General features: G+C 33.1%; 2 protein-coding genes across 2 annotated transcripts; both read left to right on the top strand.

Moving 5' to 3' along the window:
• Positions 1 to 2349: 2349 nt before the first annotated feature.
• LOC18045991 (mitochondrial inner membrane protein OXA1) lies at positions 2350 to 7029 on the top strand. Its single transcript, XM_006439290.2, has 10 exons — positions 2350 to 2482; positions 2674 to 3180; positions 3382 to 3472; positions 3739 to 3786; positions 4260 to 4318; positions 5070 to 5145; positions 5258 to 5389; positions 5544 to 5651; positions 6179 to 6233; positions 6396 to 7029. Exons 2-10 carry the CDS (start codon positions 2708 to 2710, stop codon positions 6662 to 6664), a joined length of 1311 nt encoding a protein of 436 aa, XP_006439353.1. The 5' UTR covers positions 2350 to 2482; positions 2674 to 2707; the 3' UTR covers positions 6665 to 7029.
• A 4250-nt stretch (positions 7030 to 11279) lies between these two features.
• LOC18045992 (long chain acyl-CoA synthetase 4) lies at positions 11280 to 18127 on the top strand. Its single transcript, XM_006439291.2, has 19 exons — positions 11280 to 11736; positions 11856 to 11919; positions 12043 to 12132; positions 12219 to 12275; positions 12387 to 12435; positions 12625 to 12701; positions 12973 to 13012; positions 13093 to 13187; positions 13723 to 13890; positions 14052 to 14162; positions 14245 to 14332; positions 15071 to 15137; positions 15731 to 15806; positions 15922 to 16039; positions 16164 to 16409; positions 16503 to 16642; positions 17139 to 17321; positions 17436 to 17555; positions 17912 to 18127. The coding sequence occupies exons 1-19, from the start codon at positions 11585 to 11587 to the stop codon at positions 17957 to 17959; spliced, it is 1989 nt and encodes a 662-aa protein (XP_006439354.1). The 5' UTR covers positions 11280 to 11584; the 3' UTR covers positions 17960 to 18127.
• Positions 18128 to 19621: the final 1494 nt, after the last annotated feature.

A 19621-nucleotide genomic window follows, 5' to 3' on the forward strand; every position in this document is an offset into this window, starting at 1 on the left:
TAGTAATCATACCCAACTCGAATATGGATTAATTAGGACCCAATGTAATCTCCGAATACCAGATGATTTAATAATAAATAAAAAAACCAAAGGTATATTTATGCATTAACTTAATTAATTTTTGTATATGTATGCAGGACTTAAATGAAAGACCAAGGAGTTGAGCAACCGAATAAATGCGAGCCAGCTTTGCATTGCGGTCCCTATTTTATGTTCAGTAAAAGAGACAATAACAGTGTACAAATAAAAGTTTTTGTTGGGTATAAGATCGTTATTATGAGTGGCACTTTCTGTTTGGCTATAAACTCTTGTTATCACTCTTTCTTCAATTACAAAATTGAGCAAATTCCGATCCGAACCATTCAAGAGATGTTTAAGTTAATTTATTTGTAAAAGCTTATAGTTTACAAACGACTTACAGTTAGTATTTTCTTCTTCTTAAGTACGCTCAGGACGAAGTGAATACAAATGAGACATGCCGTGCGTGTCAATGGAATTTTTTTTTTTTTTTTTTTTTTTAAAGGAACAAAGATGCTTAAAGATACTATGACTATATATCCACGTGTATCATTAAAAAAGACTTTAGATTCTAGCTCTTAACTACTTACCTAATGAATAAATAGAACCAGTTCGTATTTGTTGTTATCATCTTCGCTATGCACCAGGTAAAATCCCCTGATACTCCCTACGGGCAGAAGTGAGAAGTGAGAAAGAGGTAAGTTGCATCACCCGCACCAAGATTTTAATTTCTGTGAACTATCTTTATTGTGTGGAACACGAGCTTATTTATAGAGATGGATTGTACTCCTATAACAAGTTGTGGTAGGTACCATATTTGAAAAAAAGAAAAAAAAAAATCTGACTTGCTTCCAAAACAACTGCTTATTTCCTAAATAATCTCCCTAAAAATAAAAGACCTAAATCCTAATTTTAGGAAAATAACAAAATTAAGAAGTCTGTTATATATAGACTTCAATTGAAAAATTATATTACAATTCAATAATGATACAAATTTTAAATTGTTCAAATAAGATCATCTATATGAACACAGATACAAAGATCAGAATCAATAATCATATCTATCTACCTATATATATATATATATATATATATATATATATCTAAAGTACACCAAAATGTCTCCACAACTTATTAGTGTTTTGCTCAGGATTATTTCCATTATTCTCCTACTGACTCATGGGGCCCGGGCGAGTCCATCAGCTGTACCAGCTTGTAACTCAGTAGTAAACGAGTTGAACCCTTGCGTCCCATACTTGGTGAAAAATGAAGCAAAGCCATCGGATTCTTGCTGCGCAGGAGTCAAGTCCCCGATGCCATACCAGAATAACATGGCCGCTCGGCAGTCGATCTGCGAGTGCCTTGAGGCTGTGGCTCCAATGTATCCTCGCATTGATAATTCTCTTATTTCAGGGCTTGATTAATTGAAAGGAACGAACAAAGAGTTCACCGATGGAATAAATAAATTAAATAATGCTAGCTGTTCGTGCGAGCGAGCGAAACCTGCTGGTTTATGTACTGGCTAGTTAGTTTCTTGACTAAAAATAAAATAAAATCAAATAAAAGTACATGTATTCTTTAACATATATTCACACTCTAGCTAGCTTCAATTCTTAACTATTTTAAATTTTTAATTAATTACCTAAATGAAATAAATAAAACGAGTTCGTCCGCAGCCACCAAGTTATACATTCACCAAAGATTTTTGGGCTGCCATGAGACAACTAAGAATAATGCTATTTGCACATAAAAAGTATATATAAGATAAGTACACTTATACATACAAATAAAATTAAATACGGTGAATACATTGTACGTGGACATAAAAGTGTTATTTATAAATTGGGAACGAGACATCGCTTGAATTGAATTTGATTATTATGTTTCATAAATCGTAACTTCTGTTGCAAAAGTTTGAGTTACAATTTCCAAATCATTCAAAAGACAATGTTATCACTACATATTATTACCCATTAATAATCACAAAAATATCTTACAACCAAAATCAACTGCTAAATTTTTGAGTCATGCGCCCATATTATTTTCTCAAAATAGACCAACACGGGTGAGGTGTGTATATAATAAGCACAGAACTGATAACTCGCGAGTGGCGAGAATAAATTATGTGTTAAATAAAAAGTTATTATTTTCGAATGATATTTATTATTATTGCACCTCATCGTGGGAGGTGTCTTCGCAAAAAAGTACTAGGGTGCAGTTAGTACTAACCCCGCATTTCAACTTTCAAACACCCAAGTCCGTCCACTAAGACTCTTTAAGTGCACTCCCAATGAACTGGTTAAGCCCATTACTTGGTCCAATGGCAAATGACGGAATTACCCTCATCTGGTACGAACCTAAAACCCTGCAGCTCTCTCTAATCTCTGGACTCGAGCCTCTTCGTCTTCGGTCAGCACCAGATACTTCCCAGTACTACTTCACCTCAGCAACTTCTACTGACACGGTAAGCCCTTTGCATGATTCTCTCCGTTTATTAATTTTTTAATTAAAAAAATTAATTTATTAGTCTTGATCTGTATTTTATGTAGTATCATAATTTATTTAGCTTTCTTTCGTTTGCAGTATCTAACGTAATTTTGAATTTCAAAACCCCATCATTTATTAAAGACTGCCGCTAATTTTCTTATTTTACAGTTTCCGTTACCTGAGCCCGTAGATTCTCGTAACAATGGCTTATCGGCGAAGCCTGACTACGAGAGCAACCCTTATTGCTCGAGCTTATAATCCATCATTTAACTACATTATCTACGACCACGATCATAAACAAAAATCTCCTGATGAAACTTTGTCTCGAACTAATATCCATAGCTTCATCCAATCGAGGTCGTTTGGAAGCAGTTTAAATAATTCGTATGGGTTGGGTAATTTCTTCCACAGTCAAAGGGTTTCACAGTTCTCTCTCGTTCCGAGTGTGGGTTCTGCTTTTTGTCGGTATATGTCAACTACGGTTGGAGAAGGAGCAGATAAGATAGAATTGATCAGCGATGTGGCTGATGTTTTCACGGAGACGACAGTGCAAGCTATTGCTAACCAAGCTCCAGCTGTGAATGAGGTTGCCATTGCTGCTGCTGATTCTTTCTTGCCTGTTGCAGCTCTACAGCATTTTATTGATGCAATGCATAATTTTACCGGCTTTAATTGGTAAGCAGCTATTTGCATTTCTTTACCTGAAAACTGTCAAAAAGGGATGCCCCCATTTTTTCTAGAATGTAATATGCGTGAATGACTTAATAATTTCGTATCTTAGTCAGATATTTGTGGTAGTAGTTGTACGTTTGTCACAAGTTTCTGTACGTAAGCATTTTATTTCGTCCCCCTGATGTAGATTATTATTTTTTTCAGGTGGGCTTCCATAATTGTGACAACTCTTTTGATTCGGACAGCAACTGTTCCACTTTTGATCAATCAACTCAAATCAACTTCAAAATTGACCGTATGTACCTTATTTGTACCTGCAAACCTTTTTTGTTTCCTCTTTCTTATCTCTCCCCTGGTCTGCCCCTCTCTTTCTATTGTTATGCTATATAATTTGGAACTCAATGCTACTTGAACCAGAGGTAATCACAGTTGAGTTTGCAGTAGTTGTTTTTGAAACAGAATACAGTGATTCTTTTACTCTCACCCCAATTCCTTCTACTTTGTCGTTATTTGCACATATATAGAGGGTGTAATCCTCGGTTGTTCACTTGTTTTCTACAGTTAATGAGACCGCGCTTGGAGGAAATCAAGCAAGATATGCAAGATAAGGTGTGACGGTCATTTCTTCTCTTCTTATACTATCACAGTATCACTTGCTAAGATCATATACATAATGTTGGGGCATATTCTTTGGACCCTTTTCAGCTGTTTTCTGTAGTTAATGAGACCCTATATATATATAGAGAGAGAGAGAGAGACACACACACACACACACACAATTTGTGAATACTATGGTTTGGGATCTTGGCTCTATATTTAACAGACTTATTTGGTTTAGTGATACAAATTCCTTGAATTATTTACCATTGAAAAACCTATAAACCTGCTGGTACAAGCTTGAAGTATCTGGGTGAAACGTGATGCCAGTGCAGTAGAACCAGGACTAAATCTCTTGCTGTTGCAGAAAGTTTTTGTGACAGGCTTGCTTTGACATAGAATTACTTATGTGGAAATGGTAGGGTTTGGTTTTCTGCAAATGTTTTTCTTCTGACATAGTCTGCACTTTCTTTTTTCCTGCTCAGGCTATGGACCCAATGGCTGTGGCTGACGGTCAAAAACAGATGCAGAATCTTTTTAAGGAGTAAGTAACCTTTCCATGCTCTGCAAGGGGTAAACAGTGATGATTAATGAATTTGTTGGGTATCTTTCATAGCCTAATTACTCACTGCTACCAACAAAGTCAGTCGTATAAAGTTTCAGTAATGACGTACTATAAAATAGAACATATTTATTACTGAACATTTTGACTGCTAGGCATATATCGTGGATGCAAGTTTGTATCATATTCTTGTGGATATGGGCACGGCTTTATTCTTTCATTTACTTGTAAAGCAGATTAAGTATAATCATGCACCGAGACTTTGTTCAAGAGGATTATAGATGAGGCAATTGCCCACTGTCATCTTAATTCTTTCAATATTTATCAAAAGGATGCTATCGTTGATTAATGTTAGCAATTGATATTATTGAAGAGTATTACCCTCATCAGATGTAATACATAAGGTTATATGTATCTGTGAGTCGTCTAATGATTATGAGCTCTAGTTTGCAACACCTTAATTATACTACAAGATTCAACCTATATGCAAGCCATTTGATGATTTCTTATTTCTGCACCAGTTCCTCTATGTCCTTCGAGAAATTTTTATTTCTTATATAATTTGGATCAGATATGGTGTGCAAGCCATTTGATTATGGGAGAAAACTATGGTGCAATGGTGGCACAGTACCACCGTTGCACCGTAGCCGGACCCTTGATTATGTCTGTATTTCTTTGTCAGTTATTAAAATGTTTTTTGAGACATTTTCATTTTTTATATAATTTGGAACAGATATGGTGTGCACCCGTTAACTCCATTGAAAGGACTTTTTATTCAAGGACCAGTGTTTATCAGTTTCTTCCTTGCGGTAAGATTTTCTTTTCCAATACAATCTGTTGAATGTTTCAGGAGTTGATTATTTGATTGAGATTTTGTTGTTTACATTTTATATTTATCTATGGCGCCTTCTCCCACAACAGATTTCGAACATGGCAGAGAAAGTCCCCTCATTCAAAAATGGTGGAGCGTTCTGGTTCACAGATCTCTCAACTCCGGATAGTTTTTACATCTTACCAATTTTGACTGGCCTGAGTTTCTTGATAACAGTAGAGGTAAGGCACTCTTTTGACGTGTGAGATTGAACTGAACTAGCATACAATTATCCTCTAATACTCTTGATTTAGCCTTCTGTGTATAATTTTCTCGTTAATCTTGCTTCGTTCATTTTTTTTATGCATTTAATTCACTTACATTAACCTTTCATAGTGCAACATGCAAGAAGGTTTGGAAGGAAATCCTGCTGCTGTAACCATGAAAAATATTTCAAGGGGCTTTGCTGTTCTCTCTATTCCATTGACAATGACTTTTCCTAAGGTAATCCTGCTATTTCTTTGCTAGAGCATAATCATTTTTATGGCATCTGTTATTGAGGTGACATTGTGAAAAACTGTCAGTGGTTAATATTAAATTGCCGATGGGCCCTGAAATTATGTATTCATTTTTAGTTTGTTTTAGATTGCAGCAGTTCTGGGCCAATCTCCATGATAATATGGCGTCTTCTTTTCTTATTGAGTAGGAAAGATATCTTTGCTTTTCTGATTCAGGGCATTAAGATTCTCTATCGTCTATGGGGAATCAAGTCTTTCTAGAATAACTTAGTGCTTCACTATTGTGCCCTATGGTCATCGAAAATGAGGGTGTTTAATCATTCTCCTAAATATGATTGAAACTTTAAAGATATAAGTTAGTGATCTTAAATTTCCATCATACATTTGATTTTTTTGCGTACTTGTTTCCTTAAAAAGAGTAGATTAATTAAGGTTTATCCCTATTTTCTTATTTTGATGATTGCTCTGGTGCTATTGGAATTGCTGATGCTGTGCTTGTGTACCTCTTTTCAGGCTATATTTTGTTATTGGATTACATCAAACTTTTTCTCGCTTGTGTATGGGCTAGGTGAGTTTGTTCACTCTTAAAGCTTATAGGAGACTGAAAGTGGTTTTTGCTACTTAAACAAAAAGCGTTACTTGCATAATGTACTTTTTGTAACTTGACTTTTGACTTTGCCGAAATCCTTGTTTCTAACCTTAACTAATCGATTCTCTGTTAAATTCCCAGTGCTTAAAGTTCCTGGAGTAAAGAAGATGCTGGGTGTTCCTGAAATACCTGTGGTTCAACAAACGACTGATCCGAAGCCTTCCTTCTCTCTGTTCTCTGCAATCAAACAAGCGAGTGAAGCAAAAGCTGCAAGGCAGGCATCTGCTTCCGTAACTGCCGAACAACCAAAAAGTACAGAACAAAAAATATCTTCATCTGCCGTCCTCAGTCAGAGAATACGAAGTCTAGAGAAACAAGTAAAGGGAAGAAAGAAGAACAAGAAGAGGTGAAGAAGCTTTTCAAATTCAGAACTGAAACCTTCCCAATTACGTAGGATGAGGTTATACTTGTTGTCAAACTTAAGGTAATTTTTTTGTCAGATAGATTATTCGTATATTATTTAATTGGATTAGTGCTATGGATAGGGAGAAAATAGCGCTAAAGCTTTGCCGTTAGCCCGCTAATAATTTGTGTAATGGAATTAATTGAGAATTTTCCTGACAATGATTTGGGGTGTCGGCATAGGTAACAGATATGTTATCTGCATAGAGTACCGGGTTGCAAAATGATATGTATTTGTCAGAATAGTTCAGTACTGAAGTGCACTGCAATTTTTCATGTTCAATATTGGAAAGTAGAATGCCTGGTAGACGGATATGCATGGTTGTTTAAATCATCTTAAACAAATACAATAGTGCAGTGCCTGTGCCTGTTGTATTAAAATGTGTTCGGAATATGACTTTATTTTCTTCAATAATGTGTAGTGACAACTGAACAATTCAAAGATAATCCTGAAAGTAACTTGAAAATGACGATTGTCTAATCGTGGGGCCGCACAAAAGTTAAATTAATAGGATAATCACAGTCTAAATTCTCATCCTTACATTTATTGAAAGGAAATTTACTGATAACTCATATTGGTTCGGACGGTGGCTGCTCGCCTGCTCCTCCTACCGACCTACCACCCAATTTGAAAATTGGGCACCCATGCTGTCAGTTTCCTAAAGCATGAATGTTGCCAACAATTATTTAACAATAGAAAAGATTAAAACAACTTTAATTATGTAAGAACTGCGATTCGACATTTCGACTCCTCTTCGAAGGACTCCAGCGTCCTGCCGTCCTCTCCCAAATAAGATTTGGATAGATGTGAATATCTCTCTCACTAATTTGTGGGAGGAATAGGTGTCCTTCTAATATTTGTTATCATAGAATAGATGCACATAGTCCAATAGACATCCGATGTAATTATTAGCTGAAATATGATTGTATAATACGTGCTAGTAATTAAGAAGAATAATTTGAAAAAAAATCATGAAGGCAATCAAATAGATATAAGGTTTGTTTGAGGTTGAGATTGAGTAATTGTATAATTTAAGATACAATATTAAAATGTTTGATAAACACTAACTGTTGTACCTTAGAAGATGTATTAATATGATTTTTCATTTGTATAATAAAAATATATATTATATTTTTAATAATTTTATTAAATTATTATTTAAATTTTATATTTACTACATACTATTAATATTTGTTTCATAGTTACAATTTTATTTTTCCACCGTAGTTATATCTTAAAACCTACAACACTCCAATTCCAAACAGAAACATAATACAGACGACTTCAATGATCAACAAATGTTTTCATTCAAAGCAAGTCTGGCTTTGAATGTTCTTAGATGACGGTTTCATTGCCCAAATGGTCAGTCGGAGAATTTATTTACTTTTCCTCAGAATTTAATATCAAAAGAATTCAAAATGAACAGCGTGTAACTAATAACTAATAAAATTCCATTCTTGTGTCTGCATCGAGTTTGTAAACTCAATGCATTGAGTAACCTTGGTGATAGGGCGTTGAATCAATGCTTTCTTAGCGTTTCCCTTTCCTATTTGACATTAATATTTGAACCATTCATCAAGTTGTGCGTCTCTCTCTCTCTCTCTCTATATGTATATATATATATATATATGTGTGTGTGTGTGTGTGTGTGTGGTGTGTGTATATGTATGTATGTATTTGTGTGTGTGTGATGTTAAGAAAATTGACATTTGTATTCTTAAAATTTTGAAAAATGACTATATAGACTCTTAAATTTTTAATAAGAGACATCCAAACTCTTTTTTAACCACAATACCCTTTGGTTCTATTACTTTAAAAAATTTGACTTCAATGTTTTATATTTATAATAAATAGAAATAAAATATTAAAATAAATGTAACATTATAAATGTTTTAAAATAATTTCAACCATTTAAAAAATATTTTAATGCTTTACAATCTTAAATTATATTAAACTAAATTTTAAATAAAAAGAAACATATAATATTAAAAAAATATATAAAAAATTAAATTATTTTTGATATTATATAAAATAATTTTAATATTATTACCACATGAGATAATATTTTGTTTATTGTAAAATCTATTTAACCCAAGAGATTTATTTAAAGAACTGTATAATAAATACAAATATATTATTAAAATAAATATAATAATTTACATTTTAAAATTTACTTTGTATATTAAACAATATTCTAATAGTCTACTAGACAAATTAAACTATTTAAATTACATTTGTATTCATTAAAAAAAATTTAAAGTCAATTTTATTAGTTACCGGTATTATGATATCTTAACTTCAAAATTTAGAGGTCTCCATGATCATTTCTCTAATTTTTGAGAGTGTAGTTGTCTTTTTACCTAAAAATTAAGAAGATATTTTAAAAGAAGGTAAAGAACAAAATGCGAAAATCGGCATAAAAATAGAACAAATGCAAATAAGAATGAACGTCAATTAAGATGATATGTTTTTTAGTTCTTTTGAACACAATCAAGATGATATGCTTGGATTTTGCTGAAGTAATATATTCTTTGTTAAAGAACAACATTTTTCATATGTATGTGTAAGAACATAGAAATTTTGAACGTGCATGAGGATGACATGCCATCACTTTTTATTAATTCATACTTGTATTATTATAATCCCAGTTTGGGGCATAATTACTTCTGTGTACATGTATGGGGCATGTGCCTCGGTTTTAGTATAAAGGTTAAAAAATTATATTGAAGACGGAAAATTATTAATATTTCTGACGATATCAGATTATTGAGTCGGAGCCACTGCCAAGTTCTATGGATCTGGTTTCAATTTTTCAGGGAATAAAAAAAGAATTATATATATGTCGAACGCTGCAATGAATCACATGACAATTTTTTCTTTTTTTAATTGAAAAGGTTATGCAGTTAGATTCGCAATCTCTCCAATAAAAAAATCTGTCTTATGATAATATAACACTAGATTTAATATCCAAATATATATGTTTATAATCATTTTTAAATGCAGAAGTTTTTATTTTTTATTTTTTTAATCTGAATACGCTGTTAGATTATCTAGTATTATAGTTTAATAATATTTTTATATTGATTATTTTAAATTAAACCATTTAACAACCTATTTATATAAAAAAAATGAGAGCGTTTGCATGTAATTTTATTGTCAGGTTAATTTAAACTTAGTCCTTCTATATGTGTCTCGATGGCTCTTAATTTTATTAATTATTAATCTTAATGTATTACCATGCCACCAACCTTTTTTTTTTCTTTTTTGAAGAGACCATGTCAACTACTTTATTAATAAATAATAGCCTCGTCCATGAATGATGCTTGCAACACGATTTATTATATAATGACACATGCATTTAGCGTGATAATATTAAAAATTTGGCCACGATTACTTTACTTACTCTAATATAAAATATAAATTATTTTCACACGTAAAATATAATAAATAATATATTATAATTTTAATTATGCACTTATAAAAATATTATTTTACTGTAGAGCAGTTCTAACATAATTGGACTCTAAAAATTTTTATGATATCAGGGGATTAATAAGGTATTATAGGAATACTAAAATGACAAGCAGTTGATTGAACGAACATATCTCTATCTCTGCATTATATTGTATTTTTTCACGCGCTAAGTCGAACTTTTTTTTCAAATTTACCCGAGACATCTAGAACAACTAGCTCGCAAAGCCGTAACCGGCTGTGGTGTGGCACAAGTGCAACAGTTGTACTTTTTCCCAATTTTTCTCTTTTATATATCTTGACAAATGTCAAATTTTATCAAACACCTTATACTCTCCATATTTTCCGGTGGTAGTGCAACAGTCGCACCTTACCTTAGATCTTTTATGTCTTAACAAATTTCAAATTTTATTCGACACCTTATACTCTCCTTATTTATAAAAATATTTCCAAGTATTATGATATTTTATACTCTATTATAAGATGCATCTTAGTATCTTATTACTCTTTTATACTCTTTATTTTATCCTAATTATTTGGCCTATTCAAGACGAACAAATCAAAATGCCACCCAAATAAGACAAAACAAGAACGAGTCCTCTTTGTATTTTTCAATTCAAATTTGATTGCAAAAAGTATTGTGGGGGCTAAATGTTCTTTATATCATTCTCCCTTGCGAAATGCAAGTGGAGTATGGACATCCTCTCCTGTGAGGGGTTATTTGTATTGAGCATGTACTTCATAGAATTCATTGTAATAATGTAAGTCCCAATCATGCTGATTGTAAATATCAGTGTAATACCTCTGCTACAATAAACAGTTGTTGTAAATATCTGTGTACATCAGTAATCTGATGATTAATCAGTCTCAAAAAAAAAAAATTCAAATTTGATTTAAAATCACACGTTATAAACTTATAATATATAAATACACCCACCCTTGCAAGTGCCAAGTTGCATCGGTTGTATTTTTTAGATGTTGTCTTGATCGTAATGGAGGTCAAAACAGTAAATACACGCAGTCCAGTCTGAAATGAGAAAGTGACAATTAAAAAACGGAAAAATCCTGCTTATATTGACCAAAAATTTGATCTAATATAACTCCCAGAGAAAAATAAATAAATAAATAGAAAACTCTGCATCACAAACGAAGCCAGAGAAAGAAAAGCGGGTGGTTCTCTCAACTAAAAGTCAAAATCCAGCTACTACGACGAAGTCCACAAATTCACATAAAAGAAATTTCAAATTTGCTCGCATTTTCTCCTATTTGGCCACCCACGGCCACCAAATTAATTAACTCAATATTATCGTTATTATTTAAAGCCCGAGAGTCGAAAGAGCTGAAAATAAATTGAAAGAAAAAAAAATTAGAAAGAGGAGTTTTTGTGCGATCGAACATGAGTAACATGAAATATGTTGTTGAAGTGGAGAAGGCGAAGGAGGCGAGCGGCGGAAGGCCTTCGATAGGTCCGGTGTATCGGAGTCTTTTTGCTAAGGATGGATTTCCGGCTCCGATTCCGGGAATGGAGAGTTGTTGGGACGTTTTCCGGTGAGATTTTTCTTGACTGTGTTTGGTTGCAGAGAAAAATTATTAAAAAAAAAAACTAAGTGGATGTATGCAAGTATTTTTTTCGCTTATTAGTTTGTGATTTTATGTTATTGTTGCAGCATGGCGGTGGAGAGAAATCCAAACAATCGGATGCTTGGTCAACGCGAGATTGTAGATGGAAAGGTGTATTTGGCTTTTAGACGAATTGTGTGATTTTGAGGATTGAGTTTTGTATTGAGTAGGAGATTTCAATGACATTTAAGTTAGTTAGTTCCTTAATTATGGATATTGGATCTCTGTTTGCAGGCTGGTAAATATGTGTGGAAAACTTATAAAGAAGTATACGACTTGGTGATCAAAGTTGTAAATGCCATCCGCACTTGTGGTGTTGAGGAAGTAAGCTTCTTGGTCTTGTTGGAAGATTATTTAATTCTTTTTATTAGTATATTTGCTCTTACGTATTTACTTTTGATGGTTTATAGAGAGGAAAATGTGGTATTTACGGTGTCAATTGCCCAGAGTGGATTATCGGCATGGAGGTGAATGAATTTGTTCCTTTTCAGTATGGGTTGTGAACTTGGTATACTGCTTGGTTCAAATATGAGTGCTAGAGTCACACTGATATTATTTTGACTCCAAAATTGATGCAGGCTTGCAATGCTCTCGGCCTCCATTGTGTCCCTCTGTACGACACTTTAGGTAAGCACTTATCTCTTCGGTGAGCTAAGCATGCTTGTAATCTCACTATCACTTTTGAATGTATCTTCTCACTTAGTACACGATTCTTTTCGGTTTGATCATGAGTAATGATGGTGACTTAGGTGCCATTTAGTATCATGCCAAGTATTTTCTTTATGATTATTTAACCGCTTAATGTTCATATTTTAGGTGCTGGTGCTGTGGAGTTTATTATATGCCATTCAGGGGTTTCAATTGCTTTTGTAGAGGAAAAAAAGATTCCTGAGGTACACATATTATATGTTTAGTATTAGTTTGCGGATGTACATTGTTTTGCTAAGTTTTATTAGGGTAAAATATCAGTTTTTAGATACTCTTACGGTTTTCACAATTAAAATATCAGTTTATAACGGTACTATTTTCCAATAATTACTTTGTACTTATGTAATACTCAGAAATGCTTACTTTATGGCGGGCAAATATTACAATCTAAGAATTTTGTAATATTATTTCCAAGGAACCTACTTCTCATCTATGGCTACATTTTTCCCCTTTCAGATGCTTAAAACATTTCCCAAGACCACAGAGCATTTAAAAAGTAAGTATCACTTTCCTTGAAGTTATATCCTTCTCAGGTTTGTAGTCGTCAAAGCTAACTGTAAAAAATTCATCATGCAGCAATTGTGAGCTTTAGCAAGGTTAAACCTGAGCAGAGGGAAGAGATTGAGAAGTATGGTTTGGCTGTATATTCGTGGGACGAATTTTTGCAACTGGTAGGTCATTTTTGTCTGTTATTTTTTAATTTATAGCGTCAGAGGTCTTTTCTCTTTTATTTTATTTCTCCTGCCTGTATAAAACTAGCTCTCATGTTAGATATGACTGTATATCTAATATATCCAACTGTAAATTTCTAGCAATGACCTTCAGGTCTATTAATTTGTTATACGGTTGCTGATCTGTCATGCCCTTGATTTCTGGGAATTAGTTCTCAAATCATTGATCTGTTCATGATAATGCAGTGATTCAATTTGAATAATGTACTGCATGTGATTGTGAAAGGCTTTTATAGCTTGATAATATCCTTTATGTGTGCCTCTTGAGTGAAAGATGGAATATTATTCAGATGTTAGGCATGATGGATTTATTTTACTGAGCATTGTATGCACATAAATAGTTCATGATTGTTTGGTTTACTTCTCTGTTGTCCATTATGAATTTATGATTGATATTCAGCAGCAGATGATTTTCTCTTCTTTTTTATTTGATGTGACATTTGATTCTGATTCAATTTATATCTGTTTCCCACAGGGAGAGAATAAACAATTTGATCTACCTGTGAAAAAGAAAAATGACATCTGTACAATTATGTATACTAGTGGAACAACTGGTGATCCAAAGGGAGTGATGGTTTCAAATGAGAACATTGTTACTTTTATAGCTGGAGTGAAATGCCTTTTGGAGAGTGTGAATGAGAAGGTGATTGTTCCCTGACTGTAGTCACTAAACTATTTAATGTCAGAAGCTGGAACATAATGATTTATTTGCTTTTAATATAACGTGCTTATATATTTCATTAAATTGATTTATCTGTTGTGCTGGATTTCTATTTAAAAATTTTGTTTGTTGAAATTTAACAGTTAACTTCGGAGGATGTATATGTTTCTTATCTTCCTCTTGCGCATATTTTTGACCGGGCAATTGAGGAAGTTTTCATATCCAATGGTGCTGCTATAGGGTTCTGGCGTGGGGTGAGTATAATTACTAGTACCACCCCTTTCTATGAAAGTAAGAGTTCGATAGAGTAATTGCTTATATTGTTTGTTTCTTAAGGATGTCAAATTATTGCTTGAAGACATCGGAGAGCTCAAACCAACTATTTTCTGTGCTGTTCCTCGTGTACTAGACAGAATATACTCGGGTAAACTTTTCTATCCTGGATTTGCTGAGGCTTTGTTTGTTTGCAGTTTATGTATCAGGAGTAATTACAAGGGATATCTGAATCTTGATAACATAATATCCATATGCTTTTGGTGGTATAGTGAAAAAAGAAGTCATCCTGCCTGTATTTTTGTTACTTCTTTTTAGCTGGGTGGTGCCTGAACTGTAGTTATTGTATTTGTATCTTTCTGTATGTTATCTCAAATTATTTTCTCAGACAAAATACTGCATGTTCAGAGTATGGGTCCTGGCTTGATTTGTCAGTTTCTGACATTCCAATGTTCAATTGTTGGAATGTTAACAAAAAGATGTTGAAATGAGACTGGGTGAGGGTAGAAAAAGATATATATGTTGGTACATGTAGTGAAAAAGAACTAGCTTCTAGATAACTATAAGTAATTTTTTTTGGTATACCATGTGATGGGGGAGTAGAATTCATGTAGATGATCCATACTATATTGGGACCAAAATGTAGTTGGGTAGCGAAGGTATTTGGTGGGCTCCTTGTGTGGCCTCAAACTCATGCAAGGATTCATTCTTCCATCCAGCTTGGCCATAGGCTTAGAGATTTTTTTATGTTTACCCCAAGGACGCTATACTTTCTACTTCAAATTGGCACGAACTTGGTTAATTTCTTTATTTTATTAATCTTTTTAATTTTTAATTTCTAATTTTTCCCTGTTTTTTGTTATGTCCTAACTGTTGTTTGTGTCTTCAGGTTTGAATCAGAAGATTTCTTCAGGCGGCTTATTAAAAAAGACATTATTTAATATTGCATACTCATAGTAAGTTATATTTAGTTTGCTTAGGAAAAGTGAACAGCAAAAAATTTTCTTTTGAATCTATGCATATATTGCTTGAGCTTAAATTCTCCAACTGCTTTACTATAAATCTCTCCTCTCCTCTCAAATCATATCATCGTCGGTGGGTTTCTGTCATGCTCATAAGCTACATAATCAGTCTTATCTGAAGAGCATATAGGGATTGTAGATATTTATCAAGTGGTAAATCTCTACCCAGCTCTTGAGCTACATAATTACCATCCGAAGAGCATATAACAGACTTTTAGATATTTGATTAATGACCATCTTATGCCTTGAATAATGAGTAATAATCATTTCGTCTGCTTACATGTAAGTGAATCTGAGAGGCAGACAGCTCACTCCATCATTCCTTTCACATGTTCAATGCCACCTTGAAATTTTTTTCTCTGAGTCATTGGCCAGTTACATTGAATTTATTGCTGCATTTGGCAAATTTTTGTAGTTGAGGATTGTGGTGTTAAGACTTTCATTTTATTGGTTCCTTTTATTGACCAGATGTCATTTTTGAGCTGTTTTGTTATGTGGTTCTGATTGATTTTTGATAAGTACTGCAGTAAATTCCATAACTTGAAGAAGGGGCATAAACATGTCGAGGCATCCCCTATTGCTGACAAAATAGTATTTGACAAGGTGATGGGAACTATTCAATAATATTCATTATTCCCGCACCAAAAAAAGAACTTTGCAAAGTGATTCTAAACAGATTTTTCACGACCAAAATTATTGATTTGTATGATTTTCTCAGGTAAAGCAATCATTTGGTGGGCGTGTACGGCTTATTCTGTCTGGAGCAGCACCCCTTACTCCTCATGTAGAAACCTTCCTGCGGGTGGTGGCATGTGCTCATGTCCTGCAGGGATATGGTAAAGTGTCTTTCGAAATTAGCTTGCCATATTGTTCTTTGTATTTCAGTTGTTGACCTTATTCTTTAGATTGATTGTGATGCTGTGATCTTTGATAGTTTAATCAACTTTTATGTGAATATAGGTCTGACTGAAACTTGTGCCGGGACTTTTGTGTCACTGCCAAATGAGATGTCAATGATTGGTACTGTGGGTCCTCCAGTACCAAATGTGGATGTATGCCTAGAATCTGTTCCTGAAATGGAATATGATGCCCTCTCAAGTACACCACGTGGAGAAGTTTGTGTGAAGGGGAGTACTGTGTTTTCAGGGTACTATAAACGTGAAGACCTCACGAAAGAAGTCATGGTTGATGGGTGGTTCCATACAGGTTGCCCACATCTCTTTCTTCTTAAATGAACTTAAGATTTCCTGTCTTCAGATTTTTCTGTCCCAACCTTGCCTATTATTTTCTTTACATCAGGTGATATTGGTGAGTGGCAACCTGATGGAAGCTTGAAAATTATTGACCGTAAGAAAAACATTTTCAAGCTTTCACAGGGAGAATATGTTGCTGTTGAAAACTTGGAGAATATTTATGCTCTTGTATCTGCTATTGATTCGGTATGCTCTTCAACCTTTTGTCTTTTGTATGTGTGCGCGCAGCTTGTTATATATAAATTGATGGTTTCACGTTGCATGTGTTTGTCTCCTAAGTTGGCATGTCCTTTTGATGTTGAAGTCTGTTGCTTTCTTCTTTCTCTTCTTCATATTCTTCCGACAGTTCTTTTCTTATGTATATTACCTGTGTCTCCACTCCCCACTGATGGTGTGTTTATTTCTAAAAAGAAGAAATTGTGCTGTGTTATCTGGTTTGGTAGAGTATAAAGAAGCCTATGCCTATAGGCATGTGGACTTGCATGTTTCTTTAACTCATACTAGTGACTCTCTGGACCAATTCTGGCATTAACTTTTCTGAAAATCATATTTAACTGCTTGGATGCAGTGTGTCAGGATTAGTTTGGTGCATATTATTCAGCTAAATGTTTATTACATTTGCATTCAACAGCTAGAGATCCACATGAGTTTGACAACACATGTTTCCTGTCTTCTATGTCAGGTATGGGTGTATGGGAACAGCTTTGAGTCCTTCCTTGTTGCCATTGTCAACCCCAACAAGGACGCACTTGAAAGATGGGCAGCTGAAAATGGTGTAAATGGAGACTTCAAGTCGCTCTGTGAAAATCCCAAGGCAAAAGAATTCATACTCGGAGAGCTCTCAAGAGTTGCTAAAGAGAAAAAGGTTACTTATTATTTTCACATGTACCTTGTTGATTGCCATTAGATAAAATTTTCCTCAAATAATTTTGAACTGTGAAAGATGATTTTTAGTGATACCAACTGTTTATCTTGGCAGTTGAAAGGTTTTGAATTCATTAAAGCTGTTCATCTTGAACCTGTCCCTTTCGACATTGAACGTGATCTTCTTACTCCAACATATAAGAAGAAAAGGCCCCAATTGCTCAAACATTATCAGGTAACGTTCCTCCTGGTTTTTTCCGAATATTCTTTGGATGAAACCTCTTAGTTTTAATTTGTTTATGGTGTGAACTTCCAGTTAAATTTTCAGAAACTGGTCAAAATTATGGTGGTCAATGGGTTAATTCAGAGTTTGCTTTTGCTGCGAGATTCTGTTAGGGTTGAATCTTGAATTTGAATCGGTGATCTGCAGAGAAATTTTAGTCCATGTATCTATTATCCTATGAGCTGTAGTTATGCCAATTTATGTCTCTGTTTTTGTTTGTTATGTACCCCAACCTAATATTTATTTGTTTATTTCTGTGCAAAACTATGCGGTATTGATACCACTAACAGGAGAACTTTTGTGCGCAGGATGTAATCGACAACATGTACAAGAGTGCAAACAGGCCCAGTTCTTGAAAGAAAATAATTTTTGGAGTATGCTTCTGTGTGAAAAAGTTTCTTTTTTCATTCAAGTCCTTGTGCTTCTTGTCAGACTGTACATATCGATATTTATTCAGTCGATAAATTCAAATTAATTGTACTGCTTGAAATGATATGTTCCCGTAATTAGACATGATAATGACATTTGCTTTTCTGTTAATTATAATTTAGGGTGTGATTAAGTTACATAATAATATAATTAAATTTCACCTGAGAATATCTCAATAATTCAATTGTTTGATAGATAAATTAGACTTATTTGAAACAACTGTTAGGTGAATTTAAGTCATATTATTATGTAAGTTAATAAGGTTCTTTATTTTAAAAGTAAGGCTATTTGCACTCTAAAATTTACTTTGAACATTCATATTTTCATAATTTTTTTATTTATAAAAAAGTCCATAACTCAATTTACAATTAAGCACCCATTCAATATAAATAAGTATAACAATACTACTTTTAACCCCCATTAGCACAATTCATTGTGGAATTATCATACCTTAAAATGTTCTTCAACATAAAATCTAATTCATCATTCAAAAGTTTATTTTAATAAATATTGAACAAAACAAATTTTATGGTTTGAATTTCTTTGACTTGATTTCAAAACATGTTGTATTGTCATTAGTGTGTTTATTTTATCTTGAAATTGGATTGGATTGTTAATAAAATGACCTTAATTGATTATTGGCATTATTTATTATAATAATTTTGATTATTGTTATTATTATTATTCAAAATAAGTTTTGTTAATAATAATTCTCTAATGAGTACATCTTCATTTTAACAAAGTAAGGATGCTACTAACAAATAAAAAATATATATTTTAATATTCTAACAAACATTTCCATTTTAACATCCTTGTTGCACACTAGAAAATAAAAATGACTATATAGCTTTTTCAGACTTTAACAAAATCTAGAGTCTTGGATTATAACATTTTCATAAATAAATATGTGTGTCTATGTGTGGTGTATGTGAGTGTGGGGCTTTTTCACGAGGGGGTGAAAATTTTCACACTCACTTCTTAATAAACCCATCATAAGTATTTTAAGGATAGGACTATTGGAACACACTAAACTACTCAATCAACCAATTTATTAAATAAATTTTAAATTTTACTCAATAAACCCACTTAAAAACCCAAATATACCCTTACTAAATCCAATTTATAAAATAATAGTACTTTTATTCATTAGTATTAGGATTTCTCGTTTATTCGTCTCAATTGATTTTGAGCATTATTTCCACTTCAATCTCAAATATTTCAATCATAATAAATTTATTTGGAATATCTTTAACAGGTATTTGTAATGAATCTTTTATTTTCTTTTTTTGCTAGGGCCGATATGCATTCCGCGTACCTTATCTCCTATTAGTTATGTTGAAATAGTTTGACTAATGGCTGCCTCATTCTAATTGTATTTGATATTTAATTTCCTCTTCTAAGTGAGAATTACATAGTTTTTCTTTATCATGCTTTCCGGTGTTTGGTCTTGCAAGATAGTAAACATAATTTTTTCTGATGTTGAATTTACATGTTTCATCTCCAGCAGCAGCTTTATAATTCCGTAACATTTGAATGTGCTAATTTCATTTCACTATGTAAATAAGAACGAGTTAATTATTTTTTAAATG

Source organism: Citrus clementina, unplaced genomic scaffold (genome assembly GCF_000493195.1).
Source record: "Citrus clementina cultivar Clemenules unplaced genomic scaffold, Citrus_clementina_v1.0 scaffold_3, whole genome shotgun sequence".
Taxonomy (NCBI): Eukaryota; Viridiplantae; Streptophyta; class Magnoliopsida; order Sapindales; family Rutaceae; genus Citrus; species Citrus x clementina.

Coding starts and splice junctions, on each gene's coding strand:
- LOC18045992 (XM_006439291.2), top strand. CDS start 11,585: ATGAGTAACATGAAATATGTTGTTGAAGTGGAGAAGGCGAAGGAGGCG. Junction 12,702..12,972: donor AGGAAAAAAAGATTCCTGAG/GTACACATATTA, acceptor TTCCCCTTTCAG/ATGCTTAAAACATTTCCCAA. Junction 13,013..13,092: donor GACCACAGAGCATTTAAAAA/GTAAGTATCACT, acceptor TTCATCATGCAG/CAATTGTGAGCTTTAGCAAG.
- LOC18045991 (XM_006439290.2), top strand. CDS start 2,708: ATGGCTTATCGGCGAAGCCTGACTACGAGAGCAACCCTTATTGCTCGA. Junction 3,181..3,381: donor AATTTTACCGGCTTTAATTG/GTAAGCAGCTAT, acceptor TATTTTTTTCAG/GTGGGCTTCCATAATTGTGA. Junction 6,234..6,395: donor CTCGCTTGTGTATGGGCTAG/GTGAGTTTGTTC, acceptor TTAAATTCCCAG/TGCTTAAAGTTCCTGGAGTA.